The following is a 16,292-nucleotide window of genomic DNA, read 5'->3' on the forward strand; positions in this document are numbered from 1 at the left end:
CTTTTAGAAACATTATACTGACAGAAGAAGATAGAGTTAATACATATGCTGAAAGTTTGCTGAATTTTTTAAAAAAATTTCTAGATTTTTAGCTGGTGTTTTGCCAGATTATTCTGTGTACCAGACTATGCTTAGAGTCTACATTCTGTCTTTTTACAGACAAAATTTTTATTGTGTGTGCCAGTCTACTTGACAACACTTCACTGATTTGATCACATTTTTTATTCAGTTTTCTGCTAACTTTCTCTTAATTTTTCACATGTCACACAAAAGTCTGCAACACCTTCATTTAGTTAAAGTTTCATTCAGTGGTTATTTCCTTTACAGTATGAAACCAGATTTTATGGAACAGTTGAAGCATTTCTGCCTTTAATAACTACAAAAATAATTTCTGTTAAAATTTTACACTTAAGTTTTAAAATTATGCACGTTTTTGAATTTTTGACAAATTGATGCACTTGGCTATTCACTTCACAGTTGTTTGCAGAGTAGGGACATAGATCTTCCGAGGAGAGAATTCGAATTTTACTTTCTAATTCCAATGTATGGATTTTATGATGAATTTTAATTCAGTTTTTATTCTGTTTTCTCTTAAAAATAAAGTAAATAATAATGTTCTGTGATGTTCAGATAATCAATATGCCTACAGATATATCTATTTGCTTCTTGATTAATTTCATATCATAAAAAACAGAAAAAATTTCTTTATAGCAGTAGTTTGTCCTTAGTTTTTGGAATAGTTGCATTGCTCCTCAAAAGGTGTATTGTCACTTAATATTGTGATATTTGACTAATTAATTGGTTGAAGGAAAAGAAAAAAGATTCACTTTTATCACTATGTGAAACAGTTAAATACCACAACCTGAATATGTAGTACTGTGGTTATCTGTATCATATGTCTTACTAAAGCTTCTCTAACCTTAGAATAAGAAAGTTTGTAACTGTTAATGAAATCAGGAGAGATTATTGCAGTTACTGTTTATGTGGATAGAAACATAACATTGAAATCACAAAATAAAATAAGAAAATTAGGAATTAACATCTCAATGATAAAACAGTTATTCAAGAAGGAGCACAAGCTTTGTTAGACAGGGATGGGGAAGGAAATGGGCTGTGTTCCCTTTAAAGGAGAGAGTCTGGCATTTGCCTAAAGCTGTCTATGCTTTATGGATGAAGTTTGTTAATATTGAGCTGTGTGGCAATAGCTAGAAGATTAATTGTTGGCTATCCACTGAAAAGGCAAGTGGAAGTGAATGCTAGAGATAAGGTACTGAAACCTGAAATTGGTCGCAGAGAAGTGTACATATGCGTCCTTTGTATACAAAAGTGAGATAAAAAAAACACATTTTAATTGATTCAACTGTGTGTTTTTGTGAAACACTGTAAAAACAGTTTTTAATTGATTCAACTGTGGTTTTATGGTGAAACACTGTGTATTGTGTTAACTACTGAAACACTTTTTTGCCATGTTTCACAAATATTTATTATTTTTGTGTGGCCTAAGTTTTTGACTACAACACAAAACCCTGGTAGCACAAAAGTTATAAAGTTTTGTGAAACAAAGAAAAAAAGTGTTTCATTTCGTTAATATAAAAAAGGCTATGGTAGTACTGGGAGACCAGAGAAACATCCCAAAAATAAATGAGACACTTTTTTAAAAAATGTGAAATTCATAGGAGATGTGCAATAATTGTTATGACAGATGCACAGTTCCTCCTTGTTGAAATTGTATGTTGATCTTCAATGCCCCCCCCTCCCCCCCCTCTCCCCCCCTCCACCCCCCCTCCATCCCACACTCCCCACCCACCTTCCTGACAAACCTTAGAAGAAAATGTTGCTTTGTGGAAATATTATTTGTTGATTTAAGGCATATGGCATTTTCACAAGCAATACTGTAATTGTGTATTCAGTATACTATTTAATTTCTATCTGTCTCTCTTTTGTTTCCTTAGAATATTATCCCAAGATTTTTTCATACATCATACCTTTAAGTATTCATGTAGAGTTTATTCCTTAACAATTTAACTTGTTTACACTGTTCCTTGTCTGTACATCACATAACATTTTAACTTTTACCAACTACAGACAATGAATGATCCACTGTGTTAACGGCCATTCCATTCTCGTGAATAACGCACTGAAATTCCTTGTTTTGTAGCTGATGAAGAAAGATTGTTTCTAATGATGTGAACGATTGAAAAATCAATAACAGCAATGTGTTAACGGACAGTGCAGCTATTTAAGTAGAGGAAATTTTTCAGAATTCATTTAGACAAATAACTGTACTGAGGTAGAAGTATTCATCAATCTATAAAATGTTAAAATGAAGCATTTTCAGTACTATTGATGTTTACTATGATGCTAAATATAGCTTGGATATATTTATCAAAGCTTACTATAAACAGTATTTATATGTAGTACCGGTATTGGCTTCATAAAGGGCAGCACACGGTTTGGCTTACTTATGGTTTTTAAATGCTGATGCTAAAGATAATCTTTTACAGACTAAAATACACATTTGTAGTTACCATCACATTTCTGTTTCCCTTTTTAACCTCCTTTCAGTTGTGTATATTTATCCATCTACTTGATAAATCTATCACTCTTTCCTTCTGGCATATAAACTCTCCATTTCTTTCATTAATATTTATCTTCATGCTGTTTAAAAAGTCTGCACCTGTCTTTGAGTCATTTGCTGCAAAGTTTCCATAGTCGCCATTTTTTGATTTGCATATTCTCTGTTTGCAAGACCACTGGATATGGGCACTAGCATAAGGCAAGGAATTGCCTACACAGAACACAGTTGGTACTTTCTGCATACCAAGAGTGCTAGTAAAACTATACAGGACGCACAGAAATCCAAAGAACAGTGGATCAAGTAGTTTTAACTACTGCAGATGCTAAATCAAATCATAAATTAAGAGCTCTTATCATTACATATTGACCACCACACAAGCTTACAAGAGTTAAAGTTTTAGTTCATTATCAACATAATAAATAGATTGTGTGTGATAAGAGTTTGTGTCACTGATCAACTGTGCTATCAGCACTAAAACTGCCAAAATATTTCAAGCATACTGAGAATCAACATTTCTCAAATTTATTCTGTTATTCAAATGTAACAGTTCATTAAATATTCATTATAAATATAAAAACAGTACCTTTTCATTTACAATTATTTCGTTTGTTTCCTTAAAGTGTAGCAGAACAATACTTTTAGACCATAAAAAATAATCTGTTTAAAATATTTTCACATCTCAAGTTTGCAAATTAATTTTACTAATAATGGCAGTCAGTGTATACTCATGAGGTTGGATTATTTCCCTCAATACTAAAAATTCCACTAATCCAGTAAAATAAAATGAGGTCAAAATGCATTTTAAGGTGGCATTTTCTGAGTTGCTTTTCAAACACTGAAGAAGCACACAACAGCGTGGCTGATCACTCTCATTTCTACAAAGCCTGCATAAAAAAGTGATGTCCCTAACAGGGCTGACCATTAAGATCAAAAAATACCATTAACTAAAGGGCTGTTTTTTCTGTTGAAATGCTGTTTTTAACCGAGAATCACATCATGTAAAAATAGCTATTACAATTAACATTTTAGACAGAAATTATTTTCTTTCCCTGTTCCTGTAATTTTTTGATAGCTTGGAATTCATGAGCTTAATGGTCACCCAGTGCAATAGTGATTGTAATCTAAAATATTTTCTTATTGTGGGAACCTTCAAGAAGTGTTAGGATTCCTCTTCTATCTGAAGCAAGTCTCATTTGTAGCGAATAAACACCTTCTTCTTGTGAGGCTGAAATAAAAATTGTTCAATGTTAAATATTTGTTTTGGGATATTGGCATACTAAAAAGAGTGGCTGTTAGCAATTTCTTCATCTGTCAGATTATGTATAGTAGACACTCCTCTACCAATAGTGAGTTTTTCCAAACCTACATCAGAAAATGATTTACTTCATACATAAGCATTTATTGCTGGTTTGTTATTCCTCTGAGTTTGTTGATATCTTCACATAAATTACTGTAAAATATTATAATGCAAACGGAATGGCAGAGTAAACTCACAGCAGTTTTTTACTGTGTATTTGAAAGAGACAGTGTGGGTGAAAGCTCATGACACATTCAAGAGTAACTGTGTAGGAATGAAAATACACTCCTGGAAATGGAAAAAAGAACACATTGACACCGGTGTGTCAGACCCACCATACTTGCTCCGGACACTGCGAGAGGGCTGTACAAGCAATGATCACACGCACGGCCCAGCGGACACACCAGGAACCGCGGTGTTGGCCGTCGAATGGCGCTAGCTGCGCAGCATTTGTGCACCGCCGCCGTCAGTGTCAGCCAGTTTGCCGTGGCATACGGAGCTCCATCGCAGTCTTTAACACTGGTAGCATGGCGCGACAGCGTGGACGTGAACCATATGTGCAGTTGACGGACTTTGAGCGAGGGCGTATAGTGGGCATGCGGGAGGCCGGGTGGACGTACCGCCGAATTGGCGTGAGGTCTCCACAGTACATCGATGTTGTCACCAGTGGTCGGCGGAAGGTGCACGTGCCCGTCGACCTGGGACCGGACCGCAGCGACGCACGGATGCATGCCAAGACCGTAGGATCCTACGCAGTGCCGTAGGGGACCGCACCGCCACTTCCCAGCAAATTAGGGACACTGTTGCTCCTGGGGTATCGGCGAGGACCATTCACAACTGTCTCCATGAAGCTGGGCTACGGTCCCGCACACCGTTAGGCCGTCTTCCGCTCACGCCCCAACATCGTGCAGCCTGCCTCCAGTGGTGTCGCGACAGGCGTGAATGGAGGGACGAATGGAGACGTGTCATCTTCAGCGATGAGAGTTGCTTCTGCCTTGGTGCCAATGATGGTCGTATGCGTGTTTGGCGCCGTGCAGGTGAGCGCCACAATCAGGACTGCATACGACCGAGGCACACAGGGCCAACACCCGGCATCATGGTGTGGGGAGCGATCTCCTACACTGGCCGTACACCACTGGTGATCGTCGAGGAGACACTGAATAGTGCACGGTACATCCAAACCGTCATCGAACCCATCGTTCTACCATTCGTAGACCGGCAAGGGAACTCGCTGTTCCAACAGGACAATGCACGTCCGCATGTATCCCGTGCCACCTAACGTGCTCTAGAAGGTGTAAGTCAACTACCCTGGCCAGCAAGATCTCCGGATCTGTCCCCCATTGAGCATGTTTGGGACTGGATGAAGCGTCGTCTCACGCGGTCTACACGTCCAGCACGAACGCTGGTCCAACTGAGGCGCCAGGTGGAAATGGCATGGCAAGCCGTTCCACAGGACTACATCCAGCATCTCTACGATTGTCTCCATGGGAGAATAGCAGCCTGCATTGCTGCGAAAGGTGGATATACACTGTACTAGTGCCGACATTGTGCATGCTCTGTTGCCTGTGTCTATGTGCCTGTGGGTCTGTCAGTGTGATCATGTGATGTATCTGACCCCAGGAATGTGTCAATAAAGTTTCCCCTTCCTGGGACAATGAATTCACGGTGTTCTTATTTCAATTTCCAGGAGTGTATATATAGTTTTCATTGGATGTATTGCAAAATTTATGAAACATTCATCTTTGTGGTAGAGTTATTGGTAATGGTAGTAGTAGTAGTAGTTGTTGTTGTTAGTAACTGTTGATATGAACTTCTACTCCACCTGAGCATGTGACATTTTTAAACCAGTGTCACCTCATAGGTCACACACTAATTTACAATGTTCTTCCATATGGTCTCCCTATTGATTATTGTAATAAAGATGCAGTTCTATTTCTTCATGGAAACAGGATGCATGGATAAAAAGTACACTACTGTATGAAACACTTTTTGGGCACTCAACAATTATAACACTAAAAAGATTGAAGTGAAGGAAACTGAGATTCTAGACAACAGCTGTGGCAGAGATGATGGTAGAATGAAATCAAAAGCCAATGATTTTAATGATTCCTTCCCAACAGCAGATATGGCATGTCCTAATAAACAATTAAATACATATGCATTTGATTTATTCCTTAGAGACTGTTTCACAACTGAGGGCATTATTTTAAAAATGAAACCCCTAAGAAATTACAAAAATCATTTGGTTGCCAAAAAGTGGCTATTCTGTTAGCTATGATGCTATTTATGCCACAGTATTAAAGCACTTTAGTACCTTGCTAGTGCCCTTTTTTAAGGGGAGGGGTCTATAATAGACCACTGACTCATTTTTCGTTTGGCTTGTGCAAAGGTTTCTTTGCAGAGAAAACATTCTTTCTCCCACAGGCAATGATTCACTTTTATAAAATGCTGTTCTCCAGATGTACAGCTCTGAAATTTCATCCTCAGGTTAAAACCTACATCTGACACTAGCAGTTCTCTTTCAGGAAGAAACACCTTCTTTATTTATGCTGCACTGCTTCTTATATACTCTTAAGTGCTATTGTGCTTTCAAGATAGCAGAATCCTTCATTTCATCTATTATGTGATCCTCTGGTTTGATGTTAAGTTTATTGTTAATCTCATTTATGCTACTCCTCATCACTTCCCTCTTTCTTTGGTTTACTCTTAGCCTACATCCTGTGTTTGTTAGATTGTTTATTATATTCAACATATCCTCTAAGTCTTCTGCACTTTTACTGAGGACAGCCATGTCATCAGTGAATCTTAGCAGTGATGATGTTTCATCCTGAATGTTATTTCCACTCCTGAACCTCTCTTTTATTTCCATGATTTTCTTCCTTGAGTGGCTAACGCACCTGCCTAGTAAGCATGAGATCCCAGCTTCGAATCCCAGTCCAGTACACCACATTTTCACTCATCGTCACTGATTCGGTGTAAGGTCTTGATGCAGCTTATAGTAGTGATCCCCTCCCTTTCCTGTCCTTTCCTTTCTTCCTTTCTCCACTTTCAGTTTACATACTTGTGATCAAACAAGACAGAAGGCAAAAATAACATTCTTTCAGTATTCCTAATATCATTTGGGGAAGTGCCATCCCATGATTAATTAAGTTAGTGTGTAGAATCTATAATATTTCATCCTTAATTTTATTTCCACTCCTGATCCTGTCTTTTATTTCCGTCATTTGCTTCCTGGAGTGTTTAATGCACCTGCCTAATAAGCAGGGGATCTTCTTTTGCTATGCAAGGTATCTTCACATTTACCTTCCTTGTACCAATATTTGTCTGTCCAACTACTATGATTAACATTTTTAGAGATGTCAACTCCTCATCATCTAAACTTGCAGTTGTGGTATTCAGTAGTACATTATCTATAGCCACAGAGAATTTCAAACAATCATCATTCCCCAATACTTAAGTATCCTCATGCTTTACATATTGGTTCTCCTTAATGATTGTCATAAGGTTTAACCTACACTCCATCATTAATAAATTGTAACTGGGGTGTGTATCTACTCCTGGGTACAATCCAATATCTAATTTTGGAATCTCTATAACCATTATATAACCCAGATGGAATCTTCCTCCATCTCCAGACCTTTACTAAGTCTCTCTCACTGTTACCACTGAGCCCATATTATTCTCTAACTCTGTCTTCTGTTTGTTTACCTATACAGTATTGCAGTGACCCATGATGACCCATGATTATTAGATTTTTATCTCGCATTACATACTGAATTACACATTCAGTGTTCTTGTATACTTTTTCTTTCTATCTCTTCATGTTTTGCTTGTGATGTCAATGTGGATAACTGAACCACTATTGTTGTCATTGGTTTGCTGTTGATTCTGATGAGAATAATCCAACTGATAAAGTGTTCATAGTAACTAACTCTCATAAATGCTACAGGGCTTATAAATGAGAAATGCTATTGTAGGAATTTGTGACAGGTTGATAACAAAGCAGTTAACATTTTATTGATTTTAAAACTATTTACACTCATTGTCTTCAGACAAACTGGCATAAGGGTTCTAAGCAGTTTTTACTCATGGCAGTATGGCAACACATTACAATATCTTGCAACAGCACCTAATTAGATATTTTTTCTGGTTTTAAAACTGGGTTTAAGCTCTATCACTCATGAATAAAAGTTAGAAATCAGAATAAGCTGTTACCGGTAATATACTGAACCAGCATGTGAGATCTTCTGATACACCAAGGACAGCTCCAGCATTGTCAAATTCTCCACAGTAATTTGGTGCTGAGAATAGAGTAAGCATTGATCTCTGGGCAAAGAACTGGTACCCATCTTCAACAACTTGATGTGCTCTCACAATAAGTGAACAGTCATGCCTCTCAAGGAAATGGCGAACTACATCTGAACCAAAGACATAGCTCACACCCCTGTCATTCTGAGCCCATCCAGTCAGCCCCTGAAAATAAACAATGAATGCAATTAGTCTCTTTTCTTAACTTTAATAAAAATTTGTAGCACACAGTAATGCATAAGTGATTCAGTAAATTGCCTGTAGTCATAATGTTTTCAACACGCCTAACATTTTACATTTCATAACAAATTGAAATATATAGCTTTGTTTCAATGATCCAGCATAACGTATGCCACAAGAATGTTTCCAGCACTGTCTTCACATTACAAATTTAGTATTCATATTCCTCAATAAATATTTTAAATTTAGCACCTGTGTCCAGTGAAAAAATGCATGCAACACATAAAACAACTTTGCTTTCATTGATACACCATAAATTCATTCACCCATCCATTCATTCATTCAATGTGCTCCATAGATATCATTATGGAGGAGAAACTTCAGTGGCATGGAATGAGTCAAGTTAATGGTAAATGTGTCCCTATTTTGCTTTACTATGAGTGGTGCTATAGGATGTAGCAGTTACAATGGAACCAACTAACATGGGCTCTGAACCATAGTGCAATTTGGCACTTTTCACATTTACAAATCATTGCCAGAGGTGAAAGAAAATGTAAGTAACAGAAAAAAATCCGGGAATTAATTTGGGATCAAACCAGTACCTCTGGATTTGTAATCTGAAACAACCTACTAAGAGGTCAAGCTATTATATGAACAAGTATTAGCAGCTGCTTGAAACTCAATTAAAATTTAACTATCATTAAACTGCTATAAATTGTTTGTGTCTGCTCAAGTTAAATCCAACACACTGAAATTAACAGAAATGCAGCTATTTTGGGTAAATAGGAAAAATGCTACTTCTGCAGTTATATTAAATAGCTGCTCTTTATCATCTGTTGCTGATTTTGATATTTATACAATACTGGAAAATCCTGGATTCAATAGAAATAATGAAAGGAGTTGTGCAATTGAGTGATTGACAGGCATATAAACAAGATTGAAACCATTGCTGAGCTAGTAGACAATGTCATTCCTCAAAGCTAAGTGACTAACAAAATCACACACATATGCACAAGCACAGTTTTATTGTTGTGGCTGGCACTGCACTGCACTGCAGTCCAACTGGGCTAGCAATACCTAAGACCACACTCCAAACATTTGAATTTTACTGATTACTTCATCATGTGATAAATAATGTGATAAGGAAGACATCCTCGTCAAAAAGCCTGCAAGGAAACTCATTGACAACTGTTGGGCAGGTCATGTACTACTTCTCAATTACATAGATGTCCTACCCATTGTGAGCCCCATATCAATTTCATCAATACTTTCAAATGGCAATTAGACATGTAAAACTTTAAAAATGAAACTGTCACTGCAGGGTACTAAAACTCAACTTTAGGCCAGTTGGATCAGCACCTAGACAATACAAGGGAAATAACACTGAAATGGACCATACTTGTAAATATTGTCATGTTAAACATTATTGTTGGTTTCAAGAAAAGAAAAGGAAAGAAACTAGTTCATTGAAATCGACGCAGAGTACCAGAACAAAAGCTTTTTCCTTATAAAAATGTTTAGAATTCTTACCTCTGCAGGATCTCCCCACAAAAGGTCACAAACCAGTCCAGAGTCAGGTACATCAATTGGTCTGGGAATGTTTCGAATCTGTGAAACAAGTTATAAAAATCTGGAGATATTATTTAGGTCAGTTTATTCATCTTTTGATTTGTAACTAATTCATTTCTTGCAAAAAAAAAAAAAAAAAAAAAAAAAAAAAAAAAAATGAGGAATGATACGCTGTTTAAAGTTTTTATTTCTATGGCAGTTCAGTATTCACTCACTCACTCATTCATTCATACATTCGTACATTCATTCATTAATTCATTCATTATGTTCCATGATTTCCACCAAAATGAAAACCTTTAGCTCTTAGAAACTTAATCTGTACACTGTATTAAAAATAGACTATGGCTATATTGTTTAGTGTTATGGCAGCTAAATTTAACTTGGTAAATTACAAGGAAAGGACTGTATTGAAAAAGCTTTTGCTCCCTTGGTTACATTCATTAACTGTTGTTTATGTTCTAATAGTAATGTTTCATTTTCTTGATACACTGGTATTTTTGTAAGAAACTACAGAGGCCTACTACTTATCACCTGAATTAGATGTACTGAAATGGAATGAACTAATTGATGGGGATGAAATCATCACTTGTCTTGCAACTTTACAATGAACATCCTCATTTGCTACCCTAGTAACTTTAGTTGAATTGAATTGAATTGAATTTTATTTGACCATGTAAGATTACATTGTGTACAGTAAATATACGTGTAATATAGGACATGTCAAAAGTATTAACATTCATTATCACTTATTTTTCTACAGCTTTAGCTTACATTTTTACATAATTGATAATGAATAACAATGTATACAAATTTAATGGCATAAGTATTCTGCAACACTGTAAAACTCTTTTTCAATGAGATAGTCTTTAAGTTTCTTTGGAAAGTCATTGTCAAGTACCCTATCTTGCAGGTTTTTAGGCAGACTTCCTAGCAGTCTGATACCAGAGTACTGGGGTCCTTTTTCTAGCATTGCCAGTCTGTGGGGTGGTATGCTCCGTACTTCATTTTTCCTTCTTGTATTGTGGGTGTGTACACTAGCATTTGTAATCCAGTCCTCACTACCTTTTGTGATGTACATTATTGTTTTGTATATATACAACGATGAAAAAGTTAAGATACCTAACTTCTTGAAACAGTTTCTGCACGTTTCAGAGGTGTTTCTTCTTAAAATGGTCCTAATTGCTTTCTTTTGTAATGTGAACACTCGTTTCGTCTCTTGTTTGTTTGAGTTTCCCCACACAGTCACTCCATACTGTAAGTATGGTTCAAAAAGTCCATGATACACTGTACACAGAAGGTTCTTGTCTGAATACTGTGATAGCTGCATCATTAAGAATATGGCAGAGCTCAGTTTCTTACAGACATTATTGATGTGTTTTATCCATTTCAGTTCATTATCCACAAGAATACCTAAGAATCTAGCAGATTCTACTTCTTCCAGCCTTGTTCCATCAACCTCTAAATCCATGTCTACAGCCTTCTCCTTGTTTTTAAACACTGCACACATAGTCTTTTTTAGATTTATAACCAGTTCATTTTCCAACAGCCATTGAGCTGTGACATTTGCAGATATGTATGCTCTCCTCTCAAGCTGTTCCATATTTTGGTCACTATTTTGTATTGTCATGTCATCAGCATACAATATTTCCTTTTCTTCCTCCTCAACACCTATATCATTAACAAACACATTAAATAACAATGGCCACATTACCGAACCCTACGGCACTCCATATTAGATGGGTTTGGTTTCTGATTGGTATGAGTTTCCTAATGATGCATACTGCTTGCGGTTGCACAAGTATGATTTTATCCATTCACCTGGTTGCCCTCGAATGCCATAGTAAGATTATCATGTATTAATATAAACAGCTGATCATGACTGATAAGGTAATGTTATACTCAAGCTTAGTTCAGTAAAATGGTAAGTTAATTGACATACAAATGCAAGTAATAGGTGCTCAACAAAACTCATTGTCACATTAATATGAAAAACATAATTACATGAAAGAAACATTTTACTAGTAGAGTGGGTGTATGTTATTCATGGCTACATAACTCACATAATGTAACATTTAATAGTGATGGCTCCTTCTTCTGGCAGAAGGGTTGAAGAGGAAGGAAGAGGGTTGAAGGTAGAGGAATGGCGATGTATAGAAAATGGGAGGAATTGAAAAAAAACCTCAGAACATACTGGATGGGATGAGAAAGTCAGAGTGATTGTTTGTACCTGCATTGGACAAGACTCAAAAACCTGGGACTTAAAGGCAGAAGACAGGGAAAAGTCCCCACCCCTGCTCAGGATGTAATTTGTGACCTCCATGGCCAGACTGTAGTAATCTACCCACTAGACCAACATCGCCACTATAAAACCTGGTTTTACATTCTCAGATTTTCCATTGTCCTGTCATTTATGGTGTTTTCTGTTAGTCCCATCATAAACCCTATCCTCCTCAATAAACTGTTTTCCTACTGCAAAATATTGTTTGAGCACATACAAACAAATTTAATATTTATTTTGCTTAACATTCACTACTTATGCACTGAACACAATTGGATCTAAATTAACTGTCCAGGAAAAAAGTCAAGTCCTCTGTAAAATGAAACTAAACAAAGCTTCGTCCAAACAGGCCTTGGAAGGCCCAATGGTACCATCTGGCCACCGTGTCATCCTCAGCTCACAGGCATCACTGGATGCGGATATGGAGGGGGGGCGGGGGCATGTGGTCACCACATCACTCACCCGGCCGTATGTCAGTTTATGAGACTGGAGCCGCTACTTCTCAATCAAGTTGCTCCTCAGTTTGCCTCAAAAGGGCTGAGTGCACCCTGCTTGCCAACAGTGCTTGGCAGACCAGAAGGTCACCCATCCAAGGGCTAGCCCAGCCCAACAGTGCTTAACTTCAGTGATCTGAGGGGAACGGGTGTTACCACTGCGGCAAGGCTGTTGGCATCTGTAAAATTAGTGAAGTATAATTTCATTGCACTGACAGAATTGCGAATGATTGTTTCAAGTGATATCATCTTATTTTAAAGCATGTGTCTCCCAAGTGGCCCTACACTGTTTTAGATGAGATAAGGAAGCTGCAAGTGCTACAGAACTGAACCTTGCAGTGAGCATTACAAATCTCACAAATCATTAGGATTGTGAGCTACCTGTGTAGTGAACATCCCAGCCTTCCTACTGCAATACAAAATGCTGACAACAAATTTTTATCTTTCCTGTCATATGTCTTGAAACCGGTGCATTTGGAACCTAGAGACTTAAGAGCAGAATGATGCTTGGGAACACAAGTGGCCCTTGTGCCTGCATGGGATTAACACCACTCATTTCCAAGTCGTTATCATTTCGAACTCTCATGTCCAAACCATCATTAACTCACTTATCGTCAGTCACTAACCAGTTATTTTCATGCCGTATCGAGCAGTTCCTATAGAGTTAATGTCATACCCTGGCAAACAATACTGAAATAAATGACAGCAGACAATAAGCATTTGAGGTTTATGAAGATGTGCAAATATTGTGATGTGGGATCTTCCTGGTGACTTTTTAATTCCCTGGGAGGGAAACATTTCTGAGACGGAACTCTCACCATGTCTACCCTTCTTAATGGGATTGCAGGCATGTAGTAGTTTTGTCATTCAGTCCAGTAGCAGCTCCATTTCATTTTATTATAGCTTATTAGTAATACCCAGAGTTTGCTGACATGTATTCTTTCTTAGGTACTAAAACCCTGAATATTCTGGCTATAGGAATGTAAATTTAATTTTGTATTTTTCATCAAATAGGTACTGCACTATACATAATTTTTCAAAGAGGGTGTCTTTTTAAGATTTTAATTCATTGTTTACAAGTTTTTGTTTGATGTACATTTTTGACATAACAATTCATTCTTTTAATGCTAGCAAGAATGAACACTGCACATGCCTCTAACAAAAATACAACATTGCTCCAGAATGTATTCATACAAGTTGAAAATAAATTGATGGTTCATTTGCTTATTATCACTGTCATTGCATTTACTGTTGTTAACATGTACAAGGTACAGAGTGCTAACTTTAAGTTGTGGTTTGCACTAAGACAGTATGATATGCAATACAACATGTTGCAATGAAGGTTATGTGATGCAACACTTATCAGTCCAACACTCATGTTTCACACTGTATTAATATGTTACATGATGTGACTCACCATACAACAAACAAAAAGACAGCATGAATCATGTTTATGTTTCCATTGCAATTATGATCTTTTTGGAAGAGGATGTTATTGGAAAGTACTGGGTGCATCTGTACAGTGCTATAAAATATAAATATTAAACATAGTTCAGTTGTGTTTTCTCATGAGGCTCCTCAGAATGAAAAATTCCAAGAATACTACAGAATAACCCTAGACAGTTTCCACTTTTTGGAGCAACTAGTATCAGCTACTCTTACACAATTTTGAACTTGCTGTAACTCCTGCTGATGAGCAACCCATTACAAAATGGTTAGTTGGTGGAAATGTGTGAATGATGTCAAAAATGCTTCCATGGAAAGTTTATTTGTTTCAAGACTCCCTGGTACAATACTTTATTCAGTGCAGTACATATATAAATAATTGTTACAAATTAAGAAAACTAGGATAGCGTTTCTACAGTTGTTCAGTTTTCAAAGTAGTGTGTGGTTCAGCTTGAGGAGTACTCAGAAGAAGCACAGCTGGATTTAAGTGAGATCAGTCACAGTCAATGGTGTACCAGTGACTGGTGAACTATGAATAGGGTAGACAATGTGTTTGAAGGGCGGTGGAAGCCCATGATGAAAGGAAGATCCTGGCATGTCCTTAGCTTTGTCCAACTGCTCATTCAAAAGTAACAGGAGTTTAGTTTTCAGATCTCTCTTACCCACATCACAAAGCTTCCTGAAATCATGGTGCATAGACTGACAGAACATCCAGCCAGCATTGTCAGCTGATGAGTCCTGGTGCCTTTTCATTTCACATAGGTTTCCACTTCCAGTTTTGGCTTCTATCATGGGCAAATAAAAAAGAGAAACATGAGGCAGCTCCGCTCTCCACATAGCAGAAGGCAGTAACCTCACTTGTGGTATGTAGCTGCCAACCTCATCATGGATAATTCCAATATTTCATATTTTTCTCAATAATTGAAAGAGGTATCATTCTCCTTCCAATGTTAAAAACAATTTCCACATGTTAACTATATTTTGTGCACAGCACAGTATGGCCTAAAATCCACTGAACATAAACTGAGCTGTGACTAAATTTTTTACTGCAGACATTTCAAAATATAATGTGTGTTTTACTTATTTGTGAAATATCACAATAACTAGAGCAATAATCTAAGGAAAACCAACTCATTATCAAGCTGTGATTTGAGACTATTAGTTGAGGAATACTGTTTTTACTTTTTTCCCCAAACAGTTTCCTTAGAATCAAATGATAAAGCCTACAGATTGGAAAACTCATGCAATTTTTTATGCAAACAGTAAAAATTTTTCTTAGAAACTCTGTAAAGAATTGGATAAAGCTTTGCTTCACTTATATAAAAGAAGTTTTTTAAAGGCACATGTGATGACTTGATATTTGTGTTATCTGATGCAGTTTCACCGAGCAACCAGCGTGCCCTGTTGTCCTGGGAAATAAAATACTGACAGAGATGTGTCTGTATTGTATTGCTGTCATCCAAGCTGGAACCACTTAATTTGCTTCAACTACTTTTGTGTGCACTCCACCATTGTGGGTTGCTTCTGCATCATATCGCATATCATTCTGCCTTAGTGAGAACTGTGCCTAAGTTGGCTGATCTTCTCCATAATTTTGAATAAGCAGATGTCAGTAAAAGTTGGAAGGCTTCTGCTATTAGCTACTATTTCTTGGCTGCAGGTGATGTTAGTTAGCTGACAGTACCGTGTGGGGTACCCATTATTGTCCACTGTGAGATTTTCCTTTCCTTGCAATAAGTGTGCATAATTGCAGAAGTTAGGATCTTTACTAAACATATCAATTTGTAAGATGATTTCAGTTTTGATTTTGAACAACAACAAAGCTATTTTACTCCCATGTGAAGCACAGTTTATGCTGCCAGCACTGCATGGGGCAGGTGTGGCTTGCTCTCCCAACATGGCTCTGCATGCTGCGCCAGTCTATGTGGGTGACTTACAGTTACCACACTGTATGGGTACTGAAACAAAAATATTGATATTTTGTATCGAGATTGTACCAAATGTAAAGGCTGGTCCACATGCAATGATCTGTCTGCACAAATGTCTGCACATATCACATCTGCGCAGACAAGTCATAGTGTGTACACTGGAGATTTGTGCAGATATAAGATATTTTACCCCCAATACTAAACTGATGATTCC

At 37.2% G+C, this 16,292-nt stretch overlaps 1 protein-coding gene and 1 pseudogene across 1 annotated transcript in view; both read right to left on the minus strand.

Annotated features, from left to right (window-relative positions):
- Positions 1 to 1,825: 1,825 nt before the first annotated feature.
- LOC126475483 (serine/threonine-protein phosphatase PP1-alpha-like) overlaps positions 1,826 to 16,292 on the minus strand; it is a 552,942-nt gene continuing 538,475 nt past the window's right edge. Inside the window, exons 6-8 of the mRNA XM_050103382.1 lie at positions 9,894 to 9,971; positions 8,091 to 8,348; positions 1,826 to 3,803 (exon numbers count right to left, since the gene is read on the minus strand). Of these exons, the coding sequence (XP_049959339.1) occupies positions 3,768 to 3,803; positions 8,091 to 8,348; positions 9,894 to 9,971 (372 nt within the window). The 3' untranslated portion in view covers positions 1,826 to 3,767. The remainder of the gene's footprint in view (positions 3,804 to 8,090; positions 8,349 to 9,893; positions 9,972 to 16,292) is intronic.
- Positions 12,764 to 12,881, minus strand: LOC126476205 (5S ribosomal RNA; annotated as a pseudogene).

The sequence above is a fragment of the Schistocerca serialis genome, chromosome 4, assembly GCF_023864345.2.
Source record: "Schistocerca serialis cubense isolate TAMUIC-IGC-003099 chromosome 4, iqSchSeri2.2, whole genome shotgun sequence".
Classification (NCBI taxonomy): Eukaryota; Metazoa; Arthropoda; class Insecta; order Orthoptera; family Acrididae; genus Schistocerca; species Schistocerca serialis.